The 19,003-nt window shown below is 46.6% G+C and overlaps 1 protein-coding gene across 1 annotated transcript in view; it reads left to right on the forward strand.

Moving 5' to 3' along the window:
• Positions 1-491: 491 nt before the first annotated feature.
• LOC119953541 overlaps positions 492-19,003 on the forward strand; it is an 87,203-nt gene continuing 68,691 nt past the window's right edge. The window contains exons 1-3 of the mRNA XM_038777912.1: positions 492-687; positions 10,068-10,795; positions 11,817-11,957. Of these exons, the coding sequence (XP_038633840.1) occupies positions 492-687; positions 10,068-10,795; positions 11,817-11,957 (1,065 nt within the window). The remainder of the gene's footprint in view (positions 688-10,067; positions 10,796-11,816; positions 11,958-19,003) is intronic.

The raw sequence follows: 19,003 nt of genomic DNA on the forward strand, positions 1-19,003 counted from the left end.
AAGCTGCGAGATTTACTCCGGGTCCCTGCCAGCCCCTGCAGGGCATTGAATTAGCTCAACTTGTTTCTTGGAATTTCTGGAGTAAAACTCCACCGTTTTTACGCCGGCGTGGGGACAGCGTCCCATTTTGGGAGAATCCAGCCCCATTTATCCGAAGCACCCGGAGGAAACCCATGCTGACATGGAGAGAACGTGCAAACTTCACCTGAGTTTGGAATTGAACCCGAGTCCCTGGTTCTGTGAGGCAACAGTGCTAACCACTGTGCCACCATGCCGCCCTCTATTTTGGTCACATTTCGCGCAGTGTGATGTAGCTCATAGTAACCATGAATGTTAAGAGCATATGACAGACATTGTAAATTGTTTTATCATTCTGATCTTTTTATAGTAAAGTTTATTTTTGTTCATTGTAAACCCATGGAATCAGGTGGCTTTATTCACTGAGTAAGTGTCCAAAATTTCAAACTTTGTCCACTTTAAACAACACATTAATGGTCCCTAACGAGATTTCATCAACAACTCGGATTTGGCCAAGGATCATAACACATATCATCAACGCTAATGGCCTGACCATTGACTTTGATGCAGATGTTCAGGAAAAATTGTATTTTCAGGAAAATACAGCTCTTGTTCCACTTGCACATACAGACAAAGATGATTCTTGTATTTATGAAGCAATTCTCTGCTGTAAGTCAAGTTTCTTTTGGAACCTTTTTAGAAAGTCTGTAATCTGGAACAGCTTTCTTCATGACCTCTTTGGGTGACTCTACAGCCTTCTGCTGTAACTGTTCAAAAATAGCATTTTCCTTGCTCTCTCTCCATGCTCCACCCATCCCCTCAAATAAAGGTTCTCCCTGAGGTGGCAAGACATGTATCCCTTATTGAACTTGGCTGATTGACCACCCCCATTTATACAAAAGAACAAAGCCATGCCATATGCAAATAATCCTCTCTTTGACAAAGAAATAGATCACCCTCTGCAATCTAAAGAATGTCCTTGATGCCATGAGGCAGCAATGCTAGCCATTGTGCCACCGTGCCGACCATGGGATCATTGTTGATGACATCCTGGTTTGGGTTGTATTATGCAAGAACATGATGCACGTCTTTCCTTCATTCTTGGCAGAATCAGGACCATACAGCTGAGCCTTAACCTGCAAAATGTAGATTCAGGATCAACCAGGTCCCTTATGCGGGCCATACTTCCAGTCGATGGTGTGAAGCCCAATCCAGACAGGACAACAGCTACATGACACATGGTCATTCCTGTGGACAAGCATGCTTTACAGCGCTTTTCCGATATTACAAATTATCTTGTGCCATGTTACAATGAGGTCACTGGACCTCTTCATCAACTTCTCCACCAGGACATCGAATGGTTTTTGATTTGATTTATTGTCACATGTACCGAAAAGTATGTTTCTGCGGCCGAGGGAACGTACACAGTACGTACATAGTAGACAAAAAGAATAATCAACAGAGTACATTAACAAATGGTGCATTGACACACAGTGATTGGTTACAGTGCGGAACAAGGGGCCAAACAAAGCAAATACATGAGCAAGAGCAGCATTGGGCGTCGTCGTGAATAGTGTTCTTACAGGGAACAGATCAGTCCGAGGGGGTGTCGTTGAGGAGTCTTGTAGCTGTGGGGAAGAAGCTGTTCCTATGTCTGGATGTGCGGGTCTTCAGACTTCTGAACCTTCTGCCTGATGGAAGGGTCTGGAAGAAGGCAATGCCTGGGTGGGAGGGGTCTCTGATAATGCTGTCTGCCTTCATGAGGCAGCGGGAGGTGTATACAGAATCAATGTGAGAGTGGCAAGCTTGTGTGATGCGTTGGGCTGAGTTCACCACTCCCTGCAGTTTCTTGCAATCTTGGACTGAGCAGTTGCCATACCAAGCTGTGATGCAGCCAGGTAGGATGCTCTCTATGGCACATCTGTAGAGGTTTGTGAGAGACTATGCAGACATGCCCAATTTCTTTAGCTTCCTTAGGAAGTAGAGATATTGCATCAACGTGAGTGGACCAGGACAGACTTTTGGTGATGGTGACCCCCAGGAACTTAAAGCTATCGACCATCTCCACTTCGGAGCCATTGATGCAGACGGGAGTGTGAGTCGTCCTATGCTTCCTGAAGTCGATGATCAGTTCCTTGGTCTTTCTGACATTTAGAGAGAGGCTGTTTTCGCTACACATGCAACCAAGTGATTTATCTCCGTCCTGTAGTTTGATTCATTGTTATTTGAGATACGACCCACCACAGTCGTATCATCTGCAAACCTATAGATTGAGTTGGAGTTAAATCTTGCCACACAGTTATGAGTGTATTGGGAGTACAGGAGAGGACTGAGCACACATCCCTGCGGGTCCCCGGTGTTGAGGACTATTCTGGAGGAGGTGCTGTTGCCTATCCTGACAGATTGGGGTCTGTTAGTGAGGAAGTCAAGCATCCAGCTGCACTGTGAAGGGTCAAGTCCAAGAGTGCAGAGTTTGTTAATTAGTCTTTTCGGGATAACGGTGTTGAAGGTGGGGCTGTAGTCTATGAACAGCAATTTACGTAGGTGTCCTTGTTGTCGAGGTGTTTGAGTGTTGATTGTGGAGCCAGGGAGATAGCATATGCTGTGGACCAGTTGCGGTGATCGGCAAACTGCAGTGGATTGAGACCGTCTGGGAGGCTGGCGTTGATCCATTTCATGACTAGCCGCTCAAAGTATTTCATGATAACAAACGTCAGGGCCATTGGTCGGTAGTCATTGAGGCAGGCTACCTTGTTCTTCATTGGTACTCGTAATGGTACTGGTACTGGAAGCGGTACTGGTATTGGTACTAAAGTAAAAAACTCACCACTATTCTTCGAATTCCTCCTATACCAAAAAGGGTCAATAAGACATTCTAAATGGTGAACAGGGATTCTCACTCCCTGACTCCTATGAGACTCAGGTGGGTGCTATTCAGGACAATATATATTTTCAAGTTATTTTCAAGTCAGCGCCCTGGACCCTGCCAGATGCAACCACCTACCTTCCACAAGGGCTGACGTCTCTCATCGGATCCCAGGATCATCCAGCAGCAGCCGCCGACCGAGAAAGCGAGGGAAACGCAGCGGTCTGCAGGTTAGACTGAAGGAACGCGGTTTCAAGACCCCTCTCCCCAGCATACTCCTAGCAAACGTCCAAGCGATTGAAAACAAGCTGGATGAACTTAACGCCAGACTTACCTCTCAGAGGGAAGTAAGAGACTGCTGTGTGCTCTGTTTCACAGAAACATGGCTCACCCCCGCCTCACCGGACTGTGCCATACAACCTGAAGGCTTCTCTATTCACCGGGCGGACCGCACGGCATCTTCAGGCAAAGCGAAGGGGGGAGGGGTTTGCCTCCTCATCAACTCCTCCTGGTGCTTGGATGTGGTGACCCTGGCGACCTACTGCTCCCCAGACCTGGAATACCTGACCGTAAAGTGCCGCCCATACTATCTTCCACGTGAGTTCACTTCAGCCATTATCACAGCGGTCTACATCCCACCCCAGGCAGAAGTGAGGAAGGCGCTGGATGAACTGTACACAGTCATAAACAACCATGAAACAGAACACCCGGAGGCCCTGTTCATTGTGGCCGGAGACTTCAACAAAGCCAACCTCAAGAGTGTACTGCCAAAATTCCACCAGCACATCTCCTGTACCACCCGGGGCGACAACACTCTTGACCACTGCTACTCAAAAATCAAGGGCGCCTACCGTTCCATCCCCCGACCGCACTTTGGGAAATCAGACCATAAGACTGTGCTCCTTCTCCTGGCTTACAAGCAGAAACTCAAGCGGGAGAATCCAGCTAAGAAGGTTGTGCAGTGCTGGTCTGAGGAGACAGAAGAGCTCTTACGTGACTGCTTGGAGACAGTGGACTGGTCCATATTTAAGAACTCAGCGACTAACTTAAATGAGTATGTCACCACCGTCACAGACTTCATCAGCAAATGCGTGGACGACTGCGTGCCAAAGAAAGCAGTACGTACGTCCCCCAACCAGAAACCATGGCTCAACCGCGAGATTGACTCCCTACTGAAGGACAGATCTGAGGCGTTCAAGGCTTCAGGAAGCATAGTACTGTACACACCCCTGTCAGCATCAACGGAGCCGAGGTAGAGATGGTGAGCAGTTTCAAATTCCTAGGGGTGCACATCACCAAAAATCTATCCTGGTCCACTCATGTCGACGCTATCACCAAGAAAGCACAACAGCGCCTTTACTTCCTCAGGAAACTAAGGAAATTTGGCATGTCCACATTAACCCTTACCAACTTTTACAGATGCACTATAGAGAGAATCCTCTCGGGCTGCATCACAGCCTGGTATGGCAACTGCTCGGCCCAGGACTGCAAGGAACTTCAGAGAGTCGTGAATACCGCCCAGTCCATCACACGAACCTGCCTCCCATCCATGGACTCCATCTACACCTCCCGCTGCCGGGGGAAAGCAGGCAGCATAATCAACGATCCCTCCCACCCGGCTTACTCACTTTTCCAACTTCTTCCATCGGGCAGGAGATTCAGAAGTCTGAGAACACGGACGAACAGACTCAAAAACAGCTTCTTCCCCACTGTCACCAGACTCCTAAATGACCCTTTTATGGACTGTCCTCATTAACACTACACCCTGTCTGCTTCATCCGATGCCAATGCTTATGCAGTTACATTGTATATCTTGTGTTGCCCTATTACATAGAACATAGAACATAGAACAGTACAGCACAGATATGTATTCTCATGTATTTTCTTGAAATCTGTTCAATTCCCTTTTCTTCCCATGTACTGAATGATCTGTTGAGCTGCTTGCAGAAAAATACTTTTCACTGTACCTCGGTACACATGACAATAAACAAATCCAATCCAATCCAATCCAATCCCCCGGTATAACCCATATTTTCATAGAAGATTTAATCTACTTACCACTTAGTAGCATCGATCCTGGGTCTCGCATTGCTAAGTAAGTAAAGTAGACTTTGTAATAACCACTGTTTCAGGTTAAAACTTTGTTATTTTATTATTATTATTTTTTTTTAAAGATAAAATCACTGTCTTTACAGAAAAGTAAAAAGATCTTGCTTCTGGATTCTCTCCTGATTGGTTGAAAAGACCTTCAGGTCCACCTTGACAATCTCTCTTCTTTATCTTTTGGTTTTCTCCTGATGGATTTGCTGTTCTGCTCGGTTTCTGTGCTCTATCCTTCCCATGACCGAGGGCAACTATGAAAGCTGACTCTGCTGGCTGTTACCGATTTAGGGTTTATTTATCTCCTGGCAGTTATTAAGTTTATATTACATTATTGTAAAGTAACTTTATTTTGCTCTTGATAGTTCAAGGTACCTTCAATCTTAATTACTTCTAATACGACTATGTATTCATGTTGAGCATGACTTTGGCTCATTGAACTCTGATTCGTCCACTGTCCCTGGCTCCTTCACGTGCAAGAAGTGTGTTCAGTTGCAGCTCTTGTTAGACCGCTTGACGGCTCTGGAGCTGCGGATGGACTCACTTTGGAGCATCCGCGATGCTGAGGAGGTCGTGGATAGCACGTTTAGCGAGTTGGTCACACCGCAGGTGAAGGTTACTGAGGGAGATAGAAAATGGGTGACCAAAAGAAAGAGCAAGAGTAGGAAGGCAGTGCAGGTGTCCCCTGCGGTCATCTCCCTGCAAAGCAGATATACCGCTTTGGATACTGTTGAGGGAGATGGCTTACCAGGGGAAGGCAGCAGCAGCCAGGTTCATGGCACCGTGGCTGGCTCTGCTGCACAGCAGGGCAGGAAGAAAAATGGCAGGGCTATAGTGATAGGGGACTCGATCGTAAGGGGAATAGACAGGCGGTTCTGTGGACGCAATCGAGACTCCAGGATGGTATGTTGCCTCCCTGGTGCAAGGGTCAAGGATGTCTCGGAGCGGCTGCAGGACATTCTGGGGGGGGAGGGTGAACAGCCAGCTGTCGTGGTGCACATAGGCACCAACGATATAGGTAAAAAACGGGATGAGGTCCTACAAGCGGAATTCAGGGAGTTAGGAGTTAAACTAAAAAGTAGGACCTCAAAGGTAGTAATCTCAGGATTGCTACCAGTGCCACAAGCTAGTCAGAGTAGGAATGTCAGGATAGATAGGATGAATGCGTGGCTCGAGAGATGGTGCAAGAGGGAGGTATTCAAATTCCTGGGGCATTGGGACCGGTTCTGGGGGAGGTGGGACCAGTACAAACCGGACGGTCTGCACTTGGGCAGGACTGGAACCGATGTCCTAGGGGGGGTGTTTGCTAGAGCTGTTGGGGAGGGTTTAAACTAATGTGGCAGGGGGATGGGAACCAATGCTGGAAGTTGGAAGGTAGTAAAACAGGGACAGAAACAAAAGGAAGTAAGGGGAAAAGTGCAAGGCAGAGAAGACATAGTCAGAAATCCATAAGGGCGACAGTACAAGGTACAGTGACTGAGGGGAGCACAGTGAATAGGCCCAGTAATAACAAAAGGAATAAAACTGGAGATGTTAAGATTCAAAACAGAGGTAAAAAAACCAACATAAGTGTACTTTACCTGAATGCTCGTAGTATTCGGAATAAAGTAAATTAGTTGGTGGCACAAATCATCGTAAATGACTATGATTTAGTGGCCATTACTGAAACATGGTTAAAGGATGGTCACGACTGGGAGTTAAATATCCGAGGGTATCAAACTATTCGGAAGGACAGAGTGGATGGTAAGGGAGGTGGTGTTGCTCTGTTATTTAAGGATGACATCCGGGCAATAGTAAGGGATGACATCGGTGCTATGGAGGATAAGGTTGAATCCATTTGGGTGGAAATCAGGAATAGTAAGGCGAAAAAGTCACTGATAGGAGTAGTCTATCGGCCACCAAATAGTAACGATATGGTGGGGCAGGCAATAAACAAAGAAATAACTGATGCATGTAGAAATGGTACAGCAGTTATCATGGGGGATTTTAATCTACATGTCGATTGGTTTAACCAGGTCGGTCAAGGCAACCGTGAGGAAGAGTTTATAGAATGTATCCGCGATAGTTTCCTAGAACAGTATGTAATGGAACCTACGAGGGAACAAGCGGTCCTAGATCTTGTCCTGTGTAATGAGACTGGATTGATTCATGATCTCATAGTTAGGGATCCTCTCGGAAGGAGCGATCACAATATGGTGGAATTTAAAATACAGATGGAGGGTGAGAAAGTAAAATCAAATACTAGTGTTTTGTGTTTAAACAAAGGAGATTACAAGGGGATGAGAGAAGAACTAGCTAAGGTAGACTGGGAGCTAAGACTTTATGGTGGAACAGTTGAGGAACAGTGGAGAACCTTCCAAGCGATTTTTCACAGTGCTCAGCAAAGGTTTATACCAACAAAAAGGAAGGACGGAAGAAAGAGGGAAAATCGACCGTGGATATCTAAGGAAATAAGGGAGAGTATCAAATTGAAGGAAAAAGCATATAAAGTGGCAAAGATTGCTGGGAGATTAGAGGACTGGGAAATCTTTAGGGGGCAACAGAAAGCTACTAAAAAAGCTATAAAGAAGAGTAAGATAGAGTATGAGAGTAAACTTGCTCAGAATATAAAAACAGACAGTAAAGGTTTTTACAAATATATAAGACAAAAAAGAGTGGCTAAGGTAAATATTGGTCCTTTAGAGGATGAGAAGGGAGTTTTAATAATGGGAAATGAGGAAATGGCTGAGGAACTGAACAGGTTTTTTGGGTCGGTCTTCACAGTGGAAGACACAAATAACATGCCAGCGACTGATAGAAATGAGGCTATGACAGGTGAGGACCTTGAGAGGATTGTTATCACTAAGGAGGGAGTGATGGGCAAGCTAATGGGGCTAAAGGTAGACAAGTCTCCTGGCCCTGATGGAATGCATCCCAGAGTGCTAAAAGAGATGGCTAGGGAAATTGTAGAGGCACTAGTGATAATTTACCGAAATTCACTAGACTCTGGGGTGGTCCCGGTGGATTGGAAATTAGCAAACGTGACGCCACTGTTTAAAAAAGGAGGTAGGCAGAAAGCAGGAAATTATAGGCCAGTGAGTTTAACTTCGGTAATAGGGAAGATGCTGGAATCTATCATCAAGGAAGAAATTGCGAGGCATCTGGATAGAAATTGTCCCATTGGGCAGACGCAGCATGGGTTCGTTAAAGGCAGGTCATGCCTAACTAATTTAGTGGAATTTTTTGAGGACATTACCAGTGCAGTAGATAACGGGGAGCCGATGGATGTGGTATATCTGGATTTCCAGAAAGCCTTTGACAAGGTGCCACACAAAAGGTTGCTGCATAAGATAAAGATGCATGGCATTAAGGGTAAAGTAGTAGCATGGATAGAGGATTGGTTAATTAATAGAAAGCAAAGAGTTGGGATAAATGGGTGTTTCTCTGGTTGGCAATCAGTAGCTAGTGGTGTCCCTCAGGGATCCGTGTTGGGCCCACAATTGTTCACAATTTACATTGATGATTTGGAGTTGGGGACCAAGGGCAATGTGTCCAAGTTTGCAGATGACACTAAGATGAGTGGTAAAGCGAAAAGTGCAGAGGATACTGGAAGTCTGCAGAGGGATTTGGATAGGTTAAGTGAATGGGCTTGGGTCTGGCAGATGGAATACAATGTTGACAAATGTGAGGTTATCCATTTTGGTAGGAATAACAGAAAACGGGATTATTATTTAAACGATAAAATATTAAAGCATGCCACTGTTCAGAGATGTGGAGATGCCGGCGTTGGACTGGGGTGAGCACAGTAAGAAGTCTTACAACACCAGGTTAAAGTCCAACAGGTTTGTTTCAAACACGAGCTTTCGGAGCACGGCTCCTTCTTCACCTGAAGAAGGAGCCGTGCTCCGAAAGCTCGTGTTTGAAACAAACCTGTTGGACTTTAACCTGGTGTTGTAAGACTTCTTACTGTACTGTTCAGAGAGACTTGGGTGTGCTAGTGCATGAGTCACAGAAGGTTGGTTTACAAGTGCAACAGGTGATTAAGAAGGCAAATGGAATTTTGTCCTTCATTGCTAGAGGGATGAAGTTTAAGACTAGGGAGGTTATGTTGCAATTGTATAAGGTGTTAGTGCGGCCACACCTGGCGTATTGTGTTCAGTTTTGGTCTCCTTACTTGAGAAAGGACGTACTGGCACTGGAGGGTGTGCAGAGGAGATTCACTAGGTTAATCCCAGAGCTGAAGGGGTTGGATTATGAGGAGAGGTTGAGTAGACTGGGACTGTACTCGTTGGAATTTAGAAGGATGAGGGGGGATCTTATAGAAACATTTAAAATTATGAAGGGAATAGATAGGATAGATGCGGGCAGGTTGTTTCCACTGGCGGGTGACAGCAGAACTAGGGGGCATAGCCTCAAAATAAGGGGAAGTAGATTTAGGACTGAGTTTAGGAGGAACTTCTTCACCCAAAGGGTTGTGAATCTATGGAATTCCTTGCCCAGTGAAGCAGTTGAGGCTCCTTCATTACATGTTTTTAAGGTAAAGATAGATAGTTTTTTGAAGAATAAAGGGATGAAGGGTTATGGTGTTCGGGCCGGAAAGTGGAGCTGAGTCCACAAAAGATCAGCCATGATCTAATTGAATGGCGGAGCAGGCTCGAGGGGCCAGATGGCCTACTCCTGCTCCTAGTTCTTATGTTCTTATGTTCTTATGCAATGGTGATCTCTGATCACGCCCTGCACTATGTAGGATTAGGGATATTGAGTAATGATGATCTCTGATCACGTCCCGCACTATGTAGGAGTCGGGATATTGAGTAATGATGATCTCTGATCACGCCCCGCACTGTGTAGGATTAGGGATACACAGCAATGGTGATCTCTGATCACGCCCCGCACTATGTAGACATGATAGTTGGCTCGGGTCCCGCTCAGCACCCCCTTTGGAGATTTGAGAATTTTCTGTTGCCAGATAAAGGTTTTTGCGAGAGGATCTCCTCTGTCATTGAGGAATATTTGAGTTTTAATCGGAGTGAGGAGATTTCCCCTTCAATGCTATGGTAGGTGCTGAAGGTGGTTGTAAAAGGGGAGATTATCTCCTTTAAAGTACATAAGCAAAAGAGTGAAAGGGGGGAGAGGCGGAGGTTGGCGGATGTCATCTTAGAGGTGGACCATCAATACTCCATCAATCAGACACCAGAATTGCTGGCTGGTGGGAAGACTCTACAGGTGGAATTTGGGCTTCTATCCATAAACAGGGCGGTGCGCTTGCTGCGATGTTTGTTGGGGGCTCTCTATGAACTCTGGGAGAAAGCTAGTCATCTGCTGACACATCAGCTGAGATGGCAGGTGGCCTCTCGGGAAATTGTGCAAGTCAGGGATGGGGCTGGCAGACTGGTCTCCACCCCAACCAAGGTTAATGGGTCGTTCAAAGTGCTCTATTGGAACCTGTATGAGTCGCAACACCCGGAGGATGAGTCCTTAATACCCGAGGTTTTAGACGGTCTGGCCTTCTTGGTAGTGGAGCAGGAGGAGAAGGAGGAATTGGAAAATCCTCTGACTCTAGAGGAAATTAAGGAGAATGTGGGATTGATGCAGTCGGGGAAGGGGCCGGGATCAGACAGGTTCACCATTGAATTTTTAAAAACGTCATCTTGGTTTCTGATCCCAGTGCTGCTTGAGATGTTCAAGGACTCTGTGACTCAAGAGACGTTATCAACCATTTTGGTGCAAGCAACTATCTTCTTGATATTAAAGAAGGATAAAAGCCCGATGAAATATAAGTCGTACCACCCTATATCTTTGTTGAATGCAGATGCAAAGTTGCTGGCGAAAGTATTGGCGAGGCGCTTGTCATCCTGCCTCCCAGGGATAATTTCAGAAGACAAGACAGGATTTATTAAGGGGCAGCAATTGTTGGCTAATGTCCGGAGGCTCCTCAACGTGGTTCTGTCCCCCTCTCCATCCCCTGAAACATAAGGGATAATTCTCTGGATGCAGAGAAGGCGTTCAATAGGATGGAATGGAGCTATTTATTTGAGATCTTGTGCAGGTTTGGCTTTGGACCTAGGTTTATATCCTGGCTTTTGTATAGGCCCCCCGCTGCCGGTGTCCTTCCAAACAATTTAAACTCAAAATACTTCTGACTGGGAAGAGGCATGGGACAGGGATGTCCATTGTCTCCTCTACTGTTTGCCCTGGCTACTGAACCTCTGGCTAACGCACTGAGGTCATCCACAAAGTGGAGGGGGATAGAGAGAGGAGGTAGGAAGCATAGAGTGTCCTTACATGCGGACAACCTGTTACTGTATGTGACGGGCCCTCTCTCCAAGCAGAGGAGATAATGAAACTGCTCGAGAGCTTTGGCTCCTTTTTGGGGACAGATCGAAGCTGGGTAAAAGCAAATATTTTCCTGTGAATCCCCCAGGAAGGGGAGCCGATCTGAGGAAGTTGTCTTTTTGCCTGGCCAGGTCCAACTTTCGTTACCTGGGAGTCCGGGCGGCCCACGACTGGACCTCATTACAGAAGCTATTGTTGGCCACTCCTTGTATGATATTCCTGATGATGCAGAATAGGCGGACAGAAGACAATTCTCAGAGATTCAGTGGCACTATATGAAGAAAGGCACAGATTTTTGAAGTGCCCTCAGCCAAAACATGTGAACTGTTCTTTTCCCCTTTGTTTGTGATTTGCGTTTTTCTACACAACCATATTTCAAAATGTAATCATTGTTACTAAAGCACTCTGAGACATTCGAGGGACATGGAAGGTGTTCTGTAAATGCAAGTTCTACCTTTCTTCGCCAATATTATTAGACTTAAATTATCTTGTTTTATGCACAGCTCACATTTAACTTTGGTTTTACAGAGCTGTAATGCTGAACTCGGTTGGCGTAATTGTGTTGTTCACGGTATCCTGCCTCAGTGGATTAGTTATGTACGCTGTTTATGAAACCTGTGATCCAATAAAGATGAATAGAGTTAGTACCTCTGACCAGGTAAGTCAAAATAATTTTAAAATTAAATTAGCTTGTCATAATATGCATTGTACTTTGTTTCTTTACACAAGCATCAGTAACATATGTCTCTTTGTAATTCACATTCCTGACTCCCCTATGAAAAGGTATCAGTTCCAGTGAGCACACTGTGGGCTGGATTCTTCCGCCCCGCCTGCCACAAGATCACCATGGGTGAGATGCGGACATTGGGAAAGCCTGTTGACCTTGAGCGGGATTCTCAGATCGCCAGACGGGCACGGTCGGAGAATTCTCCCCCCCCCCCCCCCCCCCCGAAGCACAATTCAAGAATATATTTTTCTCAAGGCTTTTTTATCGTCACGGCTACTGCACATTTCTTTAGGTGTCCTTGGATTGTTCACCATCTTTTGTTGCAACATGATATGTTTGTTGGAAGGGAAAGGAGCGTGCGAATGTTGGAGTTTGGGATTGTTGGTTGGGGGAGTGCGCCAGGAGGAATTGGGTGGTTGTTGTTTTTAGTGGGGTATTGGAGGGAGACCCTGGGTGGGGGCCACTTTGCTAGCGGGAAGGAGAGGGGGTGGCTAGTGAAAGGGAGTGGAGTGGGGGGAGAGACTGCAATTCGTTGGGCCAGGTTGGATGGGGCGCAATGGGTCTAGTTGTTGGCGTTATGAGGGAGGTTGTGGTGCTAAGCAGTTTGCAAGCCTGGAACGGGGTGGGTGGACCGGGGGGGGGTGGGGGGGGGGGGGGGGTTGCAGAGACAATAAGGGATTGGGGGGAGAACTAACAGTGACAAGAGGATTCTCTTTCTGTCACCTTAAGGGTGAGGCTGCAAGCCAGCTTAGGTGGGCCTGGGTCCCATGGATTTGTGGAGGAGTATTGCATCATGGTGGGGATGACTGATTCACACAAAGAGTGTGAGAGACCCCCATCAAGGTTAGTCACCTGGAACATGTGGGGCCTGGGGATGGGGTGCTATTGGTTAAAGTCTTGATATTGAGGTTGGAGTCCTGTCTCCCGGAGGTAGTGGGGGAAGATCAGACAGCTTTTCTCAATGTAGTTCTTGCACAGCAGTCGTGCCTGAACCAGAGATAACCGTGTCTCTGGACGCAGACAAAGGAGGATTTGGGGGCCGATACGGTGTTCCAATAAGAAACTCACTTGCAGGTGTGGGACGAGACCAGATTGCAGCCAAGTTTCCACTCGGGGTTTGACAGCATGGCCAGATTTGGGTGGTGATTCTGGTCAGCAAGAGGGTTCGTTTTCAGGTGGGGATGCTGATCAGGGGTTTGGTACGTTTTGGCGTGGCCAGTTCGGCGTGACCGATTCGGCGTGGCCAGTTTGGCGTGGCCAGTTCGGCGTAGCCGATTCGACGGAGGAATTTTTCGGCGGAGGGACGTTTCGGCGTCAAATTAGTTATAGTCGCAAAATGTTTGTGCAGCCCATTTCTTGTTATCTTTTCCTTCCAGCCGCCTCAGATATCGTGTTTGTGCACCAAACCGGGTCTCTTAAAGAAAGGCACCAACATTAAACTCTTAAAGAAAGCCGGTGTTACTGAAAGTATTGAAGCAGCTGCCCAGTGATCTACACTGCTGTCTGACTTAACACATTGTGTAAAGTCACAATATCTTCAGTAACACCGGCTGTATAAAGTCAGACCCGGTTTGGTGCTCCGCAGGGGAGCTTATGGACCCCAACTGTCAGTTGTGTCAATTTCAGCGGCCGGCTCACTTTGATCCGGAGAGGGAAGCTGCTCTCTCACTGAAACAATCAGCCGGCCGCTGAAATTGACACTGCCCACTGCTCTCTCCCTCCAATCAGAAACATTAAAACTTAAAAGTTGGATTGGAGAGAGAGCAGCCGGCAGTGTCAATTTCAGCGGCCGGCTGATTGTTTCAGTGAGAGAGCAGCTTCCCTCTCCGGCCGCTGAAATTTGGGGTTTTAAATTTATTTAAAAATCTATGCTAGCGCTTCCCATTGAGAGTCTACGGGGGTCTGACCTCTCCCCCCGCCCCCAGTAGACTCTGAATGGGAAGTGCTAGCATAGATTTTTAAATAAATTTCCGTCCCTCCGCCGAAAAACTCCTCCGCCGAATCGGCCACGCCGAAACGTCCCATTCCAATCGGCTACGCCGAACTGGCCCCGCCGAATCGGCCACGCCGAACTGGCCACGCCGAAACGTCCCATCCCCCTGATCAGAGGGGTCATTAAGTGATGGTTACAGGTACACTGGAGGAGAAGGCTGAGGTCTTGGTGAACGTGTATGCCCTGAAGTGGGACAAATCAAGTTTATGGGATGGTTGCTGGCTGCAATTCCAGAATTAAATACACATCAATTGATTTTAGAACATACAAAGAACAAAGAAAATGACAGCACAGGAACAGGCCCTTCGGCCCTCCCAACCTGCGCCGATCCAGATCCTTTATCTAAACCTGTCGCCTATTTTCCAAGGATCTACTTCCCTATGTTCCCCGTCTGTTCATATATCTGTCTAGATGTATCTTAAATGATGCTATCATGCCCGCTCCTACCACCTCCACTGGCAAAGCATTCCAGGCACCCGCCACCCTCTGCGTAAAAAACTTTCCACGTACAGCTCCCTTAAACTTTCCCCCTCTCACCTTGAAATCGTGATGTGTTGTAATTGACGCCCCCACTCTTGGGAAAAGCTTGTTGCTATCCACCCTGTCCATACCTCTCATAATTTTGTAGACCTCAATCAGGTCCCCCTGAATTCTACTCAACCTTTCTACATAGCTAGCACCCTCCATACCGGGCAACATCCAGGTGAACCTCCTCTGCATCCTCTCTAAAGCATCCACATCCTTCTGGTAATGTGGCGACCAGAACTGCATGCAATATTCCAAATGTGGCCTAACCAATGTCACATACAACTGTAACATGACCTGCCGATTCTTGTACTCAATACCCCGTCCGATGAAGGCAAGCATGCTGTATGCTTTCTTGACCACTCTATCGGCCTGCTTTGCCACCTTCAGGGTACAATGGACCTGAGCTCCCAGGTCTCTCTGTACATCAATTTTCCCCAGGACCCTTCCATTGACCATATAGTCCACTCTTGAATTGGATCTTCCAAAATGCATCACCTCATATTTGCCTGGATTGAACTCCATCTGCCATTTCTCAGCCCAATTCTCCAATCTATCTATATTTTGCTGTATTCTCTGACAGTCCCCCTCGTTATCTGCAACTCCACCAATCTTAGTATCATCTGCAAACTTGCTAATCAGACCACATATACCTTCGTCCAGATCATTTATGTATATCACAAACAACAGTGGGTCACAGGGATGTGTCTGTCCTGCACTCTAATCAACCTTTCCTTAAAAGACTCCCACATTTCAAATGTGGATTTACCCTTTAACAGCTGCTCCCAATCCACATTCCCTTGCTCCTGCTGAATTTTTTTATACTTGGCCTTTCCCCAATTTAGCACTCTTTCTTTAAGACCACTCTCGTCTTTGTCCATGAGTATCCTAAAACTTACGGAATTGTGATCATTATTCCTAAAGTAACCACCGACTGAAACTTTAACCACGTGGCCGGGATCATTCCCCAATATCAGGTCCAGTTCCCGAGTTGGACTATTTACATACTGCTCTAAAAAACTCTCCTGGATGCTCCTTACAAATTCTGCTCCATCTACGCCTCCAACACTACATGAGTCTCATTCAATGTTAGGGAAGTTAAAAACTCCCATCACGACCACCCTATTGCTCTACATTTTTCTATAATCTGTCTACATATTTGTACCTCTACTTCACGCTCACTTTTGGGAGGCCTGTAGTAAAGCCCCAACAATGTTACTGCACCCTTCCTACTTCTTAACTCTACCCATATTGCCTCAGTGCTTGAATCCTCCATAGTGCCCTCCTTAATCACAACTGTGATATCTCTGACCAGTAATGCAACTCCTCCACCCCTTTTACCTCCCTCTCTATCCCTCTTGAAGCATCTATACCCTGGGATATTTAGTTGCCAATCTTGCCCTTCCCTCAACCAAGTCTCAGTAATACCAATAACATCATATTACCAGGTACTAATCCAAGCCCTAAATTAATCTGAGTCATCTCCCTCAACAGTATCCAAAACGGTATACCTGTTTTGGAGGGAGATGACCGCAGGGGACACCTGCACTGCCTTTTTGCTCTGTCTCAGCCTTTTGGTCACCCATTCCCTGTCTCCTTCACCAATCCTAATCTGCGGTGTGACCAACTCGCTGAATGCGCTATCTACGACCTCCTCAGCATTGCGGATGCTCCAAAGTGAGTCCATCCGCAGCTCCAGAGCCGTCATGCGGTCAAACAGGAACTGCAGCTGGACACACTTCCCGCACGTGAAGGAGTCAGAGACATCGGCCGTGTCCCTGAAATCCTACATTGAGCACGAGGAGCATAACAGGGGTCTGGGATCTCCTGCCATTTTTACACTTTACCGTAACTGATTACAAATATATTATCATATAATGAATAAGTGAAAGGAATAAAGATTTTACTTACCGGTCACAATACTTATCAACACACAAAGAGTTAAATTTCTCCCAGCTACTGCTAATTGGAGCACTTTCCTTACCAGCCAATCAGGTCACTGGTTTGCTGTGATGTCACTCTTCAAGTTTATCCCCAAAGACCTTGTGGCCGCTGTTTAAGCAGCGAAGCTGCTCCACCCACTCCAACAGCTGAATTCCCGCTGAAAAGATTCATCCGCGAAGCAGCTAGTTTAAATACTCACCGCTCGATTCTGTAGCTCCGCCCACTCCAACAGCTGAATTCCCGCCGGGATTGTTTTAATTGCCTGTTGGATCCAAAGTTGGATCGTTCAAGGCCGGGATCTCTAGCCCCTCCGGAGTTGGCGAAGGTATTAGCCGCTTTCATGGAGGAGACATGAGGGGAAGACCTAAGGCGGTTTACGCACCCGGTGGGGAGTAAGGGGTTTTTGTTTTTTTTTCTCCCAAGGTGTACTTCAGGATTTAATTTTTTGTCATGGGGTCAGTGGGTTTTTTGACCCTGCTCCCTGGGGTGTAAAACACATTTCTGACCATGTGCCGCACTTGGTGGACTTGATGTTGGAGGCGGGTCGGGCACAGGGCATGGAATCGAAGCTGGATGTGGGACTGTTACTCGATATCAGATTTAGCAGGAAGATTTCTAGATGCATAAAGGAGTATGTTGAATTGAATTAGAATGGGATGGTCTTGCCCTCTACTTTGTGGGAGGCAGTAAAGGTAGTGACTGGGTGGGGGGAGATCATCTTATACAAGGCATACATGGACAGGGTGGTCAGGAAGGAGTGCCAGGAGCTGGTGGACGAGAGTTTGGGTGTAGATCGTGAGTATGCGATTGGCCTAACACTGGAGGTATGGAAACGCATGAATAAGCTGCAAATGCAGTTCAAACTGTTGTCCACGGGCCGGGCAGTGTGCTAGCTGATGTGCTTAAAGGGGGTGGTGTATGAATATTCGGAGAAGGCTTGTGGGCCAGGGTTTAGAAAACTCCACAGTATATCATGGAGTTCACCTGACCTACAAATGTTTATTGATTTTGGTTACGATGAGCGAAATAACCTGTCTTCAGGTGTTATTCAACAGTGGTCATGAACAAAGAAAAGTACAGCACAGGGACAGGGCCTTTGGCCCTCCAAGCCTGTGCCAACCATGCTGCCCGTCTAAACTAAAATCTTCTACACTTCCGGGGTCCGTATCCCTCTATTCCCATCCTATTCATATATATGTCAAGATGCCCCTTAAATGTCACTATCGTACCTGCTTCCACCACCTCCTCCGGCAGCGAGTTCAAGGCACCCACTACTCTCTGTGTAAAACACTTGCCTCGTACATCTCCTCTAAACTTTGCCCCTCGCACCTTAAACCTATGTCCCCTGGTAATTTACCCTTCTACCCTGAGAAAATGTCTCTGACCATCCATTCTGTCTATGCCCCACATAATTTTGTCAACCTCTATCAGGTCGCCCCTCAACTTCCTTCATTCCAGTGAGAACTTTATTCAACCTCTCCTCATAGCTAATGCCCTCCATACCAGGCAACATCCTGGTAAATCTCTTCTGCACCCTCTCCAACGCCTCCACATCCTTCTGGTAGTGTGGCGACCAGAATTGAACACTATACTCCAAGTGTGGCCTAACTAAGGTTCTATACAGCTGTAACATGACTTGCCAATTTTTATACTCAATGCCCCGGCCAATGAAGGCAAGCATGCCATATGCTTTCTTGACTACTTTCTCCCCTGTGTTGCCCCTTTCAGTGACCTGTGGACCTGTACACCAAGATCTCTCTGACTGTCAATACTCTTGAGTGTTCTACCATTCACTGTATATTCCCTACCTGTATTAGACCTTCCAAAATGCATTACCTCACATTTTTCCGGATTAAACTCCATCTGCCATCTCTCTGCCCAAGTCTCCAAACGATCTAAATCCTGCTGTATCCTCTTGACAGACCTCATCACTATCCGCAAATCCACCTACCTTTGTGTCGTTCGCAAACTTACGAATCAGACCAGTTACATTTTCCTCCAAATCATTTATATATACTACGAACAGCAAAGGTCCCAGCACTGATCCCTGTGGAACACCACTAGTCACAGCCCTCCAATCAGAAAAGCATACTTACATTGCTACTCTCTGCTTTCTATGACCTAGCCAGTTCTGTATCCATCTTGCCAGCTCACCCCTGATCCCGTGTGACTTCACCTTTTGTCCCAGTCTGCCATGAGGGACCTTGTCAAAGGCCTTACTGAAGTCCATATAGACAACATCCACTGCCCTACCTGCATCAATCATCTATGTGATCTCCTCGAAAAACTCTATCAAGTTAGTGAGACACGACCTCCCCTTCACAAAACGGTGTTGCCTCTCATTAATACAACCACTTTTTCTTTCTATTTTTTAGAGAAATACAGCACAGAACAGGCCCTTCGGCCCACGATGTTGTGCCAAACTTTTGTCCTAGGTTAATCATAGAATTCTGGACACTAAGGGCAATTTATCATGGCCAATCCACCCAACCTGCACATCTTTGGACTGTGGGAG

Source organism: Scyliorhinus canicula, chromosome 18 (assembly GCF_902713615.1).
Source record: "Scyliorhinus canicula chromosome 18, sScyCan1.1, whole genome shotgun sequence".
Classification (NCBI taxonomy): domain Eukaryota; kingdom Metazoa; phylum Chordata; class Chondrichthyes; order Carcharhiniformes; family Scyliorhinidae; genus Scyliorhinus; species Scyliorhinus canicula.